The 14,395-nt window shown below is 52.7% G+C and overlaps 6 protein-coding genes across 6 annotated transcripts; 3 read left to right on the top strand and 3 right to left on the bottom strand.

Annotated features, from left to right (window-relative positions):
* Positions 1-1,201: 1,201 nt before the first annotated feature.
* NCS54_00891500 (Apple domain-containing protein) lies at positions 1,202-2,065 on the bottom strand (the record flags this gene model as incomplete). The annotated part of the gene is made up of 1 exon (XM_053154280.1): positions 1,202-2,065. The coding sequence occupies one exon, from the start codon at positions 2,063-2,065 to the stop codon at positions 1,202-1,204; it is 864 nt and encodes a 287-aa protein (XP_053010255.1).
* Positions 2,066-5,432: 3,367 nt separating this feature from the next.
* On the top strand, positions 5,433-6,068 carry NCS54_00891600 (Hypothetical protein; the record flags this gene model as incomplete). The annotated part of the gene is made up of 2 exons (XM_053154281.1): positions 5,433-5,741; positions 5,790-6,068. Exons 1-2 carry the CDS (start codon positions 5,640-5,642, stop codon positions 6,066-6,068), a joined length of 381 nt encoding a protein of 126 aa, XP_053010256.1. The 5' UTR covers positions 5,433-5,639.
* Positions 6,069-6,348: 280 nt separating this feature from the next.
* NCS54_00891700 (Hypothetical protein) lies at positions 6,349-7,821 on the bottom strand (the record flags this gene model as incomplete). Its single annotated transcript, XM_053154282.1, has 1 exon — positions 6,349-7,821. One exon carries the CDS (start codon positions 7,819-7,821, stop codon positions 6,349-6,351), a length of 1,473 nt encoding a protein of 490 aa, XP_053010257.1.
* An 888-nt stretch (positions 7,822-8,709) lies between these two features.
* Positions 8,710-10,896, top strand: NCS54_00891800 (Zn(2)-C6 fungal-type domain-containing protein; the record flags this gene model as incomplete). The annotated part of the gene is made up of 5 exons (XM_053154283.1): positions 8,710-8,763; positions 8,820-8,918; positions 8,973-9,082; positions 9,136-10,187; positions 10,238-10,896. The coding sequence occupies 5 exons, from the start codon at positions 8,710-8,712 to the stop codon at positions 10,894-10,896; spliced, it is 1,974 nt and encodes a 657-aa protein (XP_053010258.1).
* A 90-nt stretch (positions 10,897-10,986) lies between these two features.
* Positions 10,987-12,172, bottom strand: NCS54_00891900 (Hypothetical protein; the record flags this gene model as incomplete). Its single annotated transcript, XM_053154284.1, has 4 exons — positions 10,987-11,348; positions 11,405-11,653; positions 11,704-12,098; positions 12,159-12,172. 4 exons carry the CDS (start codon positions 12,170-12,172, stop codon positions 10,987-10,989), a joined length of 1,020 nt encoding a protein of 339 aa, XP_053010259.1.
* A 465-nt stretch (positions 12,173-12,637) lies between these two features.
* Positions 12,638-13,777, top strand: NCS54_00892000 (Sialidase domain-containing protein; the record flags this gene model as incomplete). Its single annotated transcript, XM_053154285.1, has 1 exon — positions 12,638-13,777. The coding sequence occupies one exon, from the start codon at positions 12,638-12,640 to the stop codon at positions 13,775-13,777; it is 1,140 nt and encodes a 379-aa protein (XP_053010260.1).
* Between the last annotated feature and the right edge of the window lie 618 nt (positions 13,778-14,395).

Consider the following 14,395-nt stretch of genomic DNA (forward strand, 5'->3'; position numbering starts at 1 on the left):
TGGCAGTTTCATCTCGTGTTTCTGCGTCTTGGTTGATCTCCTACCTTGGTGGAGAGGGCTTCAGCATCAGACAAATCCATGTGTCGGCCTGCGCTCTGCTTGACGATTGAGGCGCTTGTCCCGGACGTTGAGTGAACACGTGTAGTCCAGATACAGCATCAAACAGCATTCACACACCAGATTGACCCAATTGCGCTAGGTATTTATATCAGTCGGTCAAGTTCAATGGCTTGTAGACCGACGGCCTCGCCCGCTTTACAAGAGAACCACTGGGTGAGTCCATTGCTGATGATATCCATCAAAAATGCTACGAACGATAACACCTGAATGTAGACGGATAATGAGGCATATTGTGGATGTTGAGGCGCAAGGTTGCGGAGATTACTCTCTGAGGCGCCGCCTCTAAAACGAACTAAACAAGCCATTAGCGTCAGCGGCCGACCCCAGCCACCCACCCCCACGATCCTCAGTGGAGGAGCGTCTCTGCTGACGACGGGCTAACAACTGACCATGGCGTCGTCCTGTAATTCCCCATATTCCCAAGGCATTTGCCTTAATAAGTCATCAGGCATGGCCTCTCAGATAGTGTGCCATGGAAGTTCTTCCAACGTGTGGGCATCGGTACCTCATCCACTCAGCAAATACCCTGGCCAAGCCCCGATCGTAACGTTTTGTTTCCCGAGCCAGCCACTGTTGCCACTGCCGCTTAGCGAGCTGCCATGCAGAGGCGCCTAAATTAGAGGCCAGCCCAGCCAGGATGGCAGGCCCACTACCTTTTACTGACCTTGGTCAAACGACTGCATAAGGCCAGGGGGCGGGGGCCTCAGAGCAACTCAACAGAAAGAACAGTCAAGTGCAAAAGAAACTTAGCACGGGGAGCCGGGCCGATCTCCAGGCCTCCTGTTATCTACGGAGTACGGAGTACCAACAGCTGTTATTGAGGGTTTCACGCCTCAGAGAAAGCATCAGTCGCAACATCAGAGAGCACAGTGTAGAGATTGTGAACCGGATGTTTTGGAAGATTTCAATTGCGGGCCAAAGTCAACTTTTATTGATATACTACGGAGGAGTACAGAAGAATGGACTCCAGTACCCAGCACCATCACAAAAGGGCTGTAGCTCGCATCACAAGCAATTATGCCAAGACCGACACTCATCCAACAAACAAAACCTAACCTCCAGCGAATTTCCCTCCGTTCGTTTAGGCCTTGCGGGCAGGTTCGAGCACGGCAGTGCACTTGTAGCAGTCCTCGTCGTACCACAAGCTAGTCCCCTCGGTGGCCAGGCTGACACCAGTATCCGTGACCGCGACGTCGTACTTGTAGCACTTCTTCTCGCTCGGGCTGTAGCGGACAGATTCGCAGCTGGCATCGCTGTGGCAGTACGCGAGACACTCATCCTTGACACCGGAGGAGATGACCTTGGAATCGTAAGGCTCCGGGCCGGACTCGCCGACCGAGCCGCGCTGGCCGCAGACGGTGTGGTCAACGTTCTCGAACTTGCAGGCTCGGTCAAAGTAGTGGAAGCTGGACTTTCCGTAGAGCTTCATCTTGGTGACCTCGGAAACGTAGAAGTAGCAGGTCTTGTACTGGGTGTCGAAGCTGACGGCCTTGCATCCGCCCGTGCAGGCCTCGAGGCACTTGCCCATGGTACCCTCGGCCTGGGACTTCTTGTACCACGGGGTATTCGTGGCGGCGACGTAGCCATTGCCACCACAGATGCTCTCGGGGGTCGTCTCAAAGGTGCAAGCGCGGTCGAAGTAGTTGAAGGTAGACTTTCCGTACAGCTTCATCTTGCTGACCTCGGAGAAGTAGAAGTAGCAAGTGTTGTACTGGGTGTCGAAGCTGACGGCCTTGCATCCGCCCGTACAGGCATCAATGCACTTCTCGACGGTGCCCTCGGCCTGCGACTTCTTGTACCACGGGGTGTCGGTAGCGGCCACATAGCCGTTGCCGCCGCAGACAACGGTAGAGGGGATCTCGTTGAGCTGGCAGGACTCAGCGGCGCAGGGGAGGGCGTTGGAGACGGTAGCCAGAGCGGCGGCGAGGGGGATGAAGGAACGCATCGTGATGAGCTGGGCCTGGAGGATAGATTGTATTGAAGCTCGTGTCTTGCCGGAGGAAGATGTTGCTATGTGAGTGATGATGTCTGATTAAACACGGCATTTTCCTTGATTTATATACTCTTCCTCCATCGCTCCATGATGTTGGCTTCGAAGCATCCAGACCCTTCATGCTTGGCGAATAGAGGCCTGACCGAACAACATCAACTGTCGAAGCCAGGTGAGGCGTAAACTATTGATATATTAATTCAATAGTTTCAATCAAAACCCCGACACGTCAGCGCATGTTTCCGCAGTCTGGTTCCGCAGTCGACCCCGTTGTGTGTACTGTTAAAGCCGCCGGAAGAGCCGGAGGGAATCGATTGAGTTTGATGACCCCTTGGCTGGTCTTGGCATCCTGATAAGAAACCACGCGCCAGGGAAGAAACCACAAAGGTGAGTGGATCGCTTAGCGAAGTCAGACCTCTTGCAGCATCCATCTATCGCCCCGTGGGCCCTGTGATTGGGAACTGCGCCTTCAGCCAGCCTTGACAGGTCACTTTTCAGTGAGCTTGGCAGGCAATAAGCGTATTCAGCCGCAGGGGCTAAAGGGATGCCCCCCCGGCCGACCACCGACGTCCCGGCCGATACCCCGTTTGATTCATCGCGGTGGCCCAACAAGCGTTGAGAGCATGGAAGCGAAGAGAGCTAATTATGCATGCCCTGTGAGCTAGTGCCGTCAAGACATGGCCCGAAGAGTCGCCTGATGCTAAGCAGACGACAAAGCGCCCTTGTAAGAATGAGCCTAGGAAAGAGCTGAAAGGTTGTCTTCATCACGGCTCTCGCTCAGAACCGCAGAATCGGAAATCAAGACCCGAAGAGTGACCCGGCTCGACTAGCCTGCTAGTAAAAGGGGTGCTGACCCTGATAGGTAGCCAGTGCGAGATGTCTGCCTTGTCTCACCAGGGGGTGCCTGAATGAGGTTAGCCGATGCAGATCTTCAAAATATTTTCACAATGACTGACCGACCAACCGACTCGCTGCCAACAATACCAAGACACTATTTCTAGGTAGAGCAAACAGCTCAATGTTTGGGAGTCTGGACCATGGTAGAGGAGCAGCCAAGAGCTGGACGATGTCATGGCACCACTGAAGCCGACCCGAGTGATATACCAGCCAGCCACGGATCAATAATTAAGCTTGTTCCGTATGGCGGTAAGGTGTCATTGTTCTCGCTGGGAGTGACATTCGCCTGAGGGGGCTAGAAGCACTATTAGCCTGTGGGTGTTGCTGGCTGAAAGGAGCGGCTGGGGTGTCGCCGTGCTGTAACCCCTGAACTCCAAGACAGCCTGTTACCCAGTTGCGTTATCTCCAGTATCCTTCAAAGATTTTGAAGTTCTTGATGCTCTATTCGATTTTTCCGTTTTGGCAAACCTCTTGATCATATGCCATGCCTTTAATTAGATGTTGAGAGAAGCTGTTCATCATGCCTGAAAGTCATCCACATGCATGTGTGCGCTTCAAGACCAGGGGCTGATTCGTCGGCCGACCACCGATTTTCAGAGGGCAACCACGATGACGGAGTGGAGACTGCGTTGGTTTGTCTTCATGCAGCGCTGTGCCAGCCAAACGCTTCTCTTCTCCATCACTTGACTGCCAGCGCCACCATGGCGTGAGTCTGTCTCACCCTTCTGCTACCAACACGTATTTGAGGATACGGGTGTTATTTTCCGACGGAGCCTAAGCTTACCTTGCAGTCTCCTGACGACGACTATTGAAAAAATTTGCGACCGCTTTGACTTGGCATGGCTCACAGTTGACAGGCTTTGTGGTGATGGTTGGGAGGTGCAAAAGGGTCGATGCTCGGGAGGGAATGGGTCAAGTTGAATGTGATGGAAGACTCTTTCTTGCACGCTTCGTACAGGTCCCCAGCGAGGGGCGTTCCAAAGCCAGAGCAGTGAGGGCATCCGTAGATATTGCGGATGTCGGCCATATGAACATCCATCAGTTCCTGGTTGGTAACGCCCTCTTTGGTGGATGGGTTAGTAACATTGCACCGCCCAAGGACGAGACCGCCCGTACCTCTCTGGTTCTGGCCTCGAGCACTTCGGTTGCTTCGGCTTCTATCTTATCCCAGCACCCAAGGCGGCTAAGAGTGCGTGCCAGGTTGGGGCATTCTAACTTGGACTCTCCCAGCCACCATGTCGCGGAGTGTGAGCCTACGAGTGTGAGAGATCTTGTAGTACTAGACTGGAATGAGTAAGTAGATTGTGTCGATCAGCTGCAGCAGGTATGCTCAATCCTACCCCTGGTTATCTCCTTGACTGTGCGAAGGCTCCCACACCACTCTCCATCACTAGGTCACTATCTAAGTCGCTCACTAGCTTTGTGGCAACATGATAGTCCCGTATCTCGATTTGGGTGAGGGAAGAGAGTGACTGATCGTAATTGGCTGAGACCATTGCAACATACCTAATGGGAGCAGTCAAGATTCATATTTCGGACGGTGATCATGTCGCATGCCAGTTGGAGAAAGTAAAAATAACTGGATGACCATTCACTCTCATAATGTCTAGCACCACCAATAGTACTGCAACTATCAGCTCAGCATCCCCTAGGTAATTGAATATTCTACAGTCTTGAGTCATCAATCAATCAATTCATCATGATGTTTATCTTTTCTCAAGGGGCAGAACGGGACTCGCCCAACTTCCAACTTCAGGGTAGGCTATTCGTATGGGCTAGTGGTCTTTGATTGGCGGACTCGTGACATCAAGGTGATGATCCCCTCGAGATGCGTAAGGTGCGTTTTAGGTATTTGTGGACCCTTTTCCCCACCTTCCTCCCAGTACAAGATGGTAACTAGGAATCGCCTCAGAAAGACTTGTAACTTGAGGACTTTGACTCTCAGCCAAAAGAGGTGGGATATCACGTACCGCGCGTTTCAGCCATTTTGATTGGATCCTCACCCCCCCAGTACGCAAAAAGCACCTTACGCATCTCAAGGGGATGGAGATAAGCGGATCGGAAGAACCCTATGCCGATCCACCTTGTCACCCCGCCGACCGGTCATCACAATGCGTGACGCGCAACCAAGCGCGGGACTCCGACGTTGACGAACTCTCAGTATTAGGTAGAAGGAGGAGAAAATGGCACTTCAGCTTGATGAATTCATCGAGAACTGGTTCAATCAAATCGTTCCTTCCTTGTCGCGCCCCTCACTGGGCGTTGCGCCCTCGCGTGACGAGCAAGGGAGATCAACAAAGAGACGCAAGATCAGCCATCTCATCTCGCCGTCGCATTCTTCCAACGGCTCAAAGGCCGGGATACAGGTTTCAATGGATCCAAACAATCCAGGCGTGCCAGAGAACTCATCGAAGCGAAAGGAGCTTCACCCGATGACCAACGAGACGATGAGCCTTTCGATGCCAACGAGACGTCACGGCCAACAAAGGCGGCCTCCAGCAGCGCCATCTTCAAGAACACGCCCAGTTTGTCTTCACAAAGTAATGCCAGCCAAACTTCGGGACGGAGCTCGCTAACGAGGGCCTTTCTAGTTCAAGGATACAACAATAACCACCGTCTTGATTCTGTGACGATGGACCCAGATAATCGAGATATGCCTTCTGACTTGGCAAATCTCTTGGATGACATGTACGATTTCTCAACAGCGAGGTGCATCATCCCTGATATCCTCAAGGTGGGTACTCTGATCTCGTTGTTTTTGGTATATCCTCACACCAGCTAGAGCGAGATCAGGAAGCAATCTGCACGTGATTGGTCGCTCCGACGGCTTCGCAATGATGCCTTCTATAGCTTGGCCACAAATGGCTCACCACCTATGGACATGACATCAGCCTCAAGACTCATGCTCACAGCCAGGAAGCTTGTTAAACGAGCTGGTCAATGTCATCACTTGCAATACAACGAGGCAGGGTGGAACAACTTGGTGCATACCCTCTTGCTGGACGCTGTGTTCAACGATGGAGACCCGAACGAGACTCAGCTGGTTGACTTTTCTCTATGAAGTAACGCAAGTTGAGCCTAGTAGTCGTTGATGAACAAGCTTGCAGTCCTGGAACATTGGGGTACTTCGCGTTTTCAACTTGACAATGGTCATGGATACAACAAAAGGGAGCATCCAAGAAGGCAGAAACTTCGCCAGACTTGGCTGCCTCACAAAGCTCACAATTTTGACTTCACAGGCACAAATACGCGTGAAGTCGGGCTCATTTGCCAGCAGAGGGGGGGATCATCTCATCTTGTTGTCACCGTAAGCACCACGCGGCTACTTCAGGGCATGTATATTAATTCTCCTCCTTGTTGCTCCTCCACTTGCTAACAACCTCATACAGCCCATCATTGGAACCCACGTTACCTGGGAACACAACATAAGTTAGTCCTGGCCATTTTGCGGTAGCCTCATCGCATCGCCATATGGGAACGCCTGGTGCAGCTTGGCCGAGAATCATGGCCCGTTTCATCCTCAAGCCCTTCGTCGCCATGTCGGACGATGTTATGCCTCCCTTCGCGATGATGTACCGCGGCTTTTGGTCGAGCTGCTGGAGGAACGACACCAACGCTTTAGCAACTGTCGACCCGATATCCAAGCTCTCAACCGCATCTTGGCCAACAATAAGCTTCCTACTCGTCATTACCAGAACATCCTGACCACGCCGTATCTCCTCGGAAGCGAGCTCAATGGCGCGTTGGATGTCTGCGTCGCCTTCTTCAGGGGATTTCAACAGCCGTTGCACATCCAATGTGATGGTGGTGATGGCATCGCCAGCCTTCTCGACGAGCGCCTCCAGCTGCGCCGTCGTCTTGGGCACGTACGATCCAGCAATGACTAATCCTCCAAGCCTCCCTGATAAGCCCAGTTGCTGGGCAGACAGGGGAGGGATCGGTGAGATGCCCAGTCGCGACGACACGAAGGCTGCGCCTGTGCGGAAGAGGAATCGCTTCCCTAGCTGCGACGCCTGAAGAAGGGCATCGACGACGACATCCATGTCCTCATCCGCAGCGGCGTTGATAACGAAGACCACTCGAGACTTGGAGTTGTTGAGCCTCTGCATGACTTGCTCGAGGACTGCATCTGGTCCGCCAGTACGAATGGTGTCCAGATCAACCGATGCTATGTCCTGATGTGGAATCTGCCCTTGACTCTTCTCGACGACGTAGTCTCTAAGGTTAGAGCTCTGGTAGCCGAACGTGGCATCTTTTGCGAACGGCGTCTCTGCAGCCGGAATCAACTTGTTGTTCTCGCCCACGTAGTGAATATCGCCGATGGTATATCTTCCGCCCTGGAGGAAGAAGGGACATAGGATCCAGGCATCCGCAGGCCCAAGCACCTTTTCCACGGCCTCAGGCTCGAGAGGGAAGTGGCCTCTCAAGATGGAGTCGCCGCGAAGCACGATTTCATACGGGAAGCCAGTCTGTTGAGATGCAGATTGGAGATTGGTGCAGATTTCTATCATGAGCTCCCGAGCCTGTGGCGGGTGAAGCGCTCGCGAATTGGTCAGGATAAAGAAGCCGCCGCCGGGACCAACAGCTCCCAAGGTGGAACTGATACTTTGCACATCCCAGACTGTGAGGATGACGACATCGTGGCAGGTCTGAGTTCCTGTGGGATCGTCGTCGAGGATGACCAGTATAGGGGTCTTGGCTGTAGGGTCACAAATGTCTGATCGGATCTTATGGCGGAGTTTTAGGCTCTCAGGCTTGACTGGAGGCAGTGATGAGAGGGTTGCATCCAGGTCGAGCACCCCTGAAACGGCCATTGTGTCTGAGGGGTATGTCGGTGGCGGAACAGGGATGAGATTGGGCTGAAGAGATATCTTGCAACAACTTTTGAGCTGAAATAGACTAAAGGTTGCAGATTGTCTGATATTGCTTCTGAATTTCGTAGCACCTCAAGTACATTTGTGTTGTCATGCCAGACCAGACTGCGAGGCCGACCCCAGAGGCGCGTTGTTGCTGTTTCGCCAAGGGCGGGCTCGGTCATGGTTCCGACCTTCAGTGTATTGCCATATTTGATTGGCTGACTTGGCGTCTAGACGGCCTTCGCGCCGATTGGTTGAATCTGCCAGCATCACCAATCCTCACGGAGAGACCATTCTAGGCCAAGCTTCAATATGTTGCTAGGTCATCCAGCGGGACACATCGCTTGTTAATTCGAACGGGTAAGGGTATGCCATGTCTATCAAGTGTAAGTAGTTTAGAAGAGTCATCGAATATTGTGACGATGCAATCTTGGTCCATCAAAAAATGACAGGACATTAGATCGTTGTGTTGGAAATAGTAAATCATCTGCACGCAAACGTGATAGCTGTCGAAAACAGCTTAATATTAGTCAAGATTAGATAAAAAAAATCACTCTTATCACTTCAAGATAAAATTGGATGCCCTTTATCACCCTTCGAGACCTTAATGAGGGACAGCAACCTGGTGAAATGCATCTTGTAGGGTAGATTGAGCCGAAATGATGGTGGGGATGGCTGAGACAAGGCAAGGAATCACCCAGTTAGATCTCTTAAATTCAACCTGACTAATACACGCACTCACCCCCATGCCCCGTACCCCATACCCCGCATGGGTCTCCTGTGCGGATGGTCATGCGGCTCATCCAGACTTTGTCGTCACACGTTCAAGTCTGTCTCACATCACCAATGTCGAAGCGCTCCAGGGGCAATAGCAGCCATGAAGTGCCCGAGGCCTCCTTTGTACGTCTACACAACTGCTCTGTTCGTGGCTATGAGCTGATTGCTGACCTGGCTAGAACGCCCCAAAGAGGGTGGCAATAGGGGCACACAATGATCAGCCGGTGGCGCACATCTCGAGGAATATCAGGGCATGCACGACTTGCCGCAAGCACAAGGTACGGGCATGTCAGTTTTTCATAGAGAAAGGCCTCCTTTAACGTTGAAGACAGATCAAATGCCTAATGGACGATACTGGACCGCCGTGTCGAAGGTGCACTGACAAGAAGCTCAGCTGCGTTGTGAGCAAGAACCTCCAGACCATTCTCGACGAAAAGACAGAGTGAGATCCTATTAGTTTAGCGATGGAAATTGTCCCTGACTTGATAAACCTAGACTATCAGAGGCGGTGCTGGCGGACCTGGAGTCCCTCCACTCAGCCATGAAAGAAATGAGAAGCGCCGCAGGAATGCCTGACCTTCCACCGCTTCGGATCTCACTTCTCTCAGAAGGCCGTGATCCATCAACTTCGCAACCACCCGTCACTAACTTCCAGTATGCCTTGGATGAAGTCAACGGTCCTTCCTGCGACAACTCGCCTAAGCTCACACCAGAGGACGACCGGCTGCCACACGCCCCTATACATTCCCTGTACGCATTGACCAAGATGAGGGCGTTACGTTCGCCTGAGGATCCCAAGGACGGGCAAAGCAAGCCAATAGACGATTTCATCTCGCGAGGGCTGATCCAACAAGCCGATGCAGAGCGTCTCTTTGCGCTGTACCGAGATCGACTTGATGGTTTCATCTACTCTATCGGATGCAGATACAAGTCCCTGGATGAACTACGCCGGAAAAGCTCCATTCTTTCCGCTGCAACCTTGACGGTCGCCGCCTTGCATGATCCAGACGCCGACAAGGTCTATGGAATTTGCAGCTCCGAGCTGCGCAGGCTGACCGAAAAGTCAATGCTTCAACGGTCAGGGGATCGGGACTATTTTAGAGCCCTTAGCATTGCTTCATACTGGCTAAGCGATCTATCGTGGACTCTGTCGGGACATGCTATTCGTCGGGCTACAGAATGCAACGTGCACAACAGTTTCAGCCGAGCTATCAAGGAACAGACGGAAGATGCTATCGACTACGCCCGCATCTGGTCCATTCTCTTTATATGTGACCAGCATCTCGCCATACTCTACGACCGGCCCGCCATCATCCAAGATGAATGGTCGACGCAGGACTGGGAAGGCTTTCTGCAGGCTCCGTTCGCCACAGCCCAGGATGAAAGGCTCATGAGCCAGGTCGAGCTGATGGGGGTCGTGAGGAGTGTCAGGCAACTGTTTGGTCCAGACAAAGGCGAGACGATACCACGGGTCTATGTCAGCCAGATAGGCCATTATAACCGGCAACTGGATCAATGGATCGCAAAGTGGACGACACGGCTACCAGGTAAGTGTCTAGGCTGCCGGATCTTGTGTAGGGAAGCTGATCAGGTTTAGAGCAACACCCCGCTATTGGAGGGTTTCCCCGGAAAGGGGCTCTCCTTCACTTTCACTTCGCACAGCTATACCTCTTCTCCCATGTCTTTCGTGGCCAATCAGACGCCATTCCCGGTCATTTTCTTGACTCAGCATCCATGGCTGTCACCGCTGCATCGGCTATAATAGACATGCTCGTGACTGACCCTGACATCTCGTCTGGCATTGTTGGCATGCCATCCTATCTCATCTCCATGACAGCCTTTTGTTGCATGTTTCTGGCCAAGGTGGCCCACAAGTACGGCGACAACCTGATAAGACGCGACCAGGCTCGGGATAAGATTACCCAACTGATAGAGCACCTCCGTTCGCTGTCAATGGGGAAGTGGCACTTGGCCAGCCTGATGATTGGTGGGCTCGAGAAGGTGTTGACGTTGCTTGCACCTACAAATGGAGTAGATGATGCCATCCTTGATGTGATCCTCAACGGTGACAGCAATCACGGGTTTGGAGACGCAGTGGGCGTAGAGCATATGCTCCCGCGTGTGGATGGAAATCCTTGTCCGACGTGGGACACGACTTTCGGGCTCTCGCCAATCTTTGGCTTTGATCCAGCATATCTTGATGTCGATGGGTATTTGCAGTCAATAGCTATGTTTCCCAACGGCGAAACGCAGTAATGGTTCTGAAACTTTTGTACAAAGCTCAATGTTGCATGAAAAATGGGAATCTCTATGTATACTTTCTATGCCTCAGTCTGACCAAACAATCTACATGCCTTGAATGTTCCTCGGTCGGTACTCGCTTTCAAGATACTCCAGCTCCTCGGCCGTGAACTCAATCTTCAGCGCATCCACAGCCTCCTTGACTCGTTTCTCCGAGTTCAGCCCCAAAATGGGCCAGCAACCCTTCTGCAGCACCCAGGCCGTCGCGACGAGGGCCATGCTGACTCCTTTATCAGCTGCCACCTTTTGCACGCGATTCACGATGTCCAAGTTGGCATCGGCGAACCACGCGTCCTTCTTCTTGTCCATCTGGCTCCGCAAGGACTGGCCTTCGGTGTTGCCTTCTGAGGGAAGGGGCTTGGCGAGGAGGCCTCTTGCGATGGGGCTCCAGGGGATGACACCGACTCCTGAGAGGTGATGGTCAGCATGAGTTACGCTATCATTGAAACCGAGGCGAACGTACCGGTGGCTTGGCAGAAGGGGAGCATCTCGCGCTCTTCTTCGCGGTAGAGGAGGTTATAGAAGGGCTGCATGGAGATAAACTCGGTCCAGCCGTTGGACCGGGCGATGTACTGAAGCCGTGCAAATTCCCACGTGTACATAGATGAGGCACCGATGTAGCGGACCTTGCCGGACTGGACCACCTCGTGCAGGGCTCTCATGATCTCCTCGGGTGGGGTCTCACGGTCCAGACGATGGATCTGGAGTACGTCTATGAAAAGTAAGCTTAAAAGGGCCTGCGTACGACCGGTGTGTTCATACCGATATAGTCTGTGCCAAGCCTCTCTAGGCACTTGTCCACAGCGTGGAAGACGTGCTTCCGGCTCAAGCCCATCTGGTTAACCAAAGGCCCATCGTTGACGCTGGGCGGCCTGGAGTCGTCGTCCATGACAGGGTTGAAGATCTTGGACAAGATGACCACCTTTTGCCGAGGAATGTTGAACTTCTTGAGTGCCTTACCCACGATGACTTCTGACTTGCCATTCGAGTAAGTGTCGGCTGTGTCCCATGTGTTGATGCCGCTGTCATATGCCGCCTTGAGCAGTTCGAGTCCTTGCTCCTCGTCCAGCGTCCATGGTGAGCTCTCCCAGTTGCTGGAGCCAAAGGTCATGCATCCAAGAATGATCTTGGAGATCTTGAGACCGGTGTTGCCAAGGCTAGAGGAGGATCGGGTTAGTGAGGCTGCATGGGGAGATGCTGGATGGAAACATGCTCACCGTGTGTACTCCATTTTAGTCTGTCAGCTGGATGTGATGTGATGACGACTCCAAATCTCTCTGCCTGGCATTATTTACTGCTTTTTATCTTGTCAATCCTCCCCGCTCGCCATGCCTCGTTGTCGATGTGACCGAGCAGGGTCGAGTGGGTACCCCCGCATCAACTCCTCGCTGAGGCCATCCCCGGGAGTTGTGGAGGGTCGGCCTACTCTCCGGTTGGTTGCGGCTTGTGAGGAGAACCATGTCGCCCCTCCCGAGACTCGGAAACATGTACGCGGCCGAGGAAGTGGGGCATTCGGAAAGCGAAACGTAGACGACCGTGGGTCAAGTCAGTCACAGCATCAAGCTTTTAAAGTGGTCAAGGCCATGCGACTCTGATACTAGTCACGGTAAAGCCGGTCAACACACGAGGCCAAGTTGATTAGATCCCATAGCACGACACTTGTTCAACCATAAACCTTCATCAGCACTCGCACGCCATGGCACCCAACATCCAGAGCATCCCAATTCCCGCAGCGACAGTCCAGTCCCACGCATCAAACTTGCTTCAACTGCCGGACAAGACGCTACTCTGTACCTGGTTTGGTGGCTCGCAAGAGGGTCTTCCAGACATCAGCATCTGGCTCTCTCGTCTCGAGCCGGGCTCATCATCCTGGACTTCTGCCAAGAAAATCTCCTACGACGAGAATAGGAGCTGCCAGAACCCTGTTCTATTCGGAGTGCCAGACAGCGGTGAGCTATGGCTACTTCATACCTCACAAGATGCTGGAAATCAAGACGGGGCCTACATCTTGGTTCGCAAGTCATCTGATCAGGGTATCACTTGGTCTGAGGCCAATCAGCTTCTCCCAGGCAAGACGGGCATCTTCACCCGCCAACCTATCGTCATACTGAAGGATGGGACTTGGGTCTTGCCAGTCTTCTACTGCCGAGGTACGCCTGGTCACCGGTGGATTGGAAATGACGACATCTCGGGAGTCTTCTACTCAAAAGACGGCGGTAAAACCTGGAACGAGAAGCAGTTCCCGGACAGTTCTGGCGCCGTGCACATGAACATAGTGCCTCCAGCTTCTGAGCAGTCTCCTTGGGTTGCCTTCTACCGCAGCCGCTGGGCAGACAATATCTACCGCTCAACCTCCACCAACGGCCTTGACTGGGCAAAGCCAGAGGCTCTCACTCTACCGAATCCCAACAGTGGCATCTGTGCCGCCCGCCTTCGCTCCGGCAAATTGGTCATTGTGTTTAACCGATCTGCTGCTTCCCCCGACTCGTTGAGACGGGAAGGGCTCTATGACGATATCACTCCTGAAAACGATAAGCGGCCAAACCAGGCTGCTGTTGGCCAGAAGAGTGCGATATGGGGAACTCCTCGGAAAGCGCTTACAGTCGGCGTGTCGGACGATGATGGTCTGACTTGGACTGAGCGTGTGCTGGAGGATGGTGATGGGTTCTGTGGGACGAACAGCTCTACGGGAAAGGAGAATCGGGAACTGAGCTACCCGAGTATTCTCGTACAAGACGGGGACGGCCCGGAAGTCACACACATTGCGTTTACCTTCCACCGGCAGTTTATCAAGTATGTAAGGATAGAGGATATTGAGGAGTGGGTTAAGGGTTAGAGCTGGATTTCAGATGAGGTTGTTGCACACGAGATGAGCCATTGCACAAGGTTGATCGGCGAGAATTTAACGTCGCTGGTTATAATTCATAATGCCATCATTCACAATTCTTTTCAAGTCTTGAATGCTGTGGGTTTTGTCTGTTATGCGCTTGCTTTTAACTGCATGGCATGGCAAGTGAAGTCAAATGCTCTAATGAGAATAGCTCGTCTCCCGCCACTGACCAGTGCCAATGTGCCATTGCCCAAATTTATATGCCCCGGATGTTATTGTGGGATCTGAATCTTAGAGCTGTAAACCGTAGACAATTCATTCATCGACTGAGAGCAAAACACGCTAGTTGAGATCAAGGTAACATGAAGTTGACGTGGCTGATTGGACCAACCCAAGTCGTTGAGCGGAGAGTTGTGCAACCCAGCCAATCGGCCACAAGACCGCAACCCACAACATAGGGTCCAAGCCGTCGGCCGAGACGAATGACCAGGGCCGTCCATATCCCTAGGCCACTGGTAACAGAGCGTCCTAGTTAAAAACACAAGAATTGTATACAACGATCCTTGAATAACCCATCATCCCTCGTCAAGCACCCAATCATATTTACATCGTCTCATCAGCTTC

This window comes from Fusarium falciforme, chromosome 7 (assembly GCF_026873545.1).
Source record: "Fusarium falciforme chromosome 7, complete sequence".
Lineage (NCBI taxonomy): Eukaryota > Fungi > Ascomycota > Sordariomycetes > Hypocreales > Nectriaceae > Fusarium > Fusarium falciforme.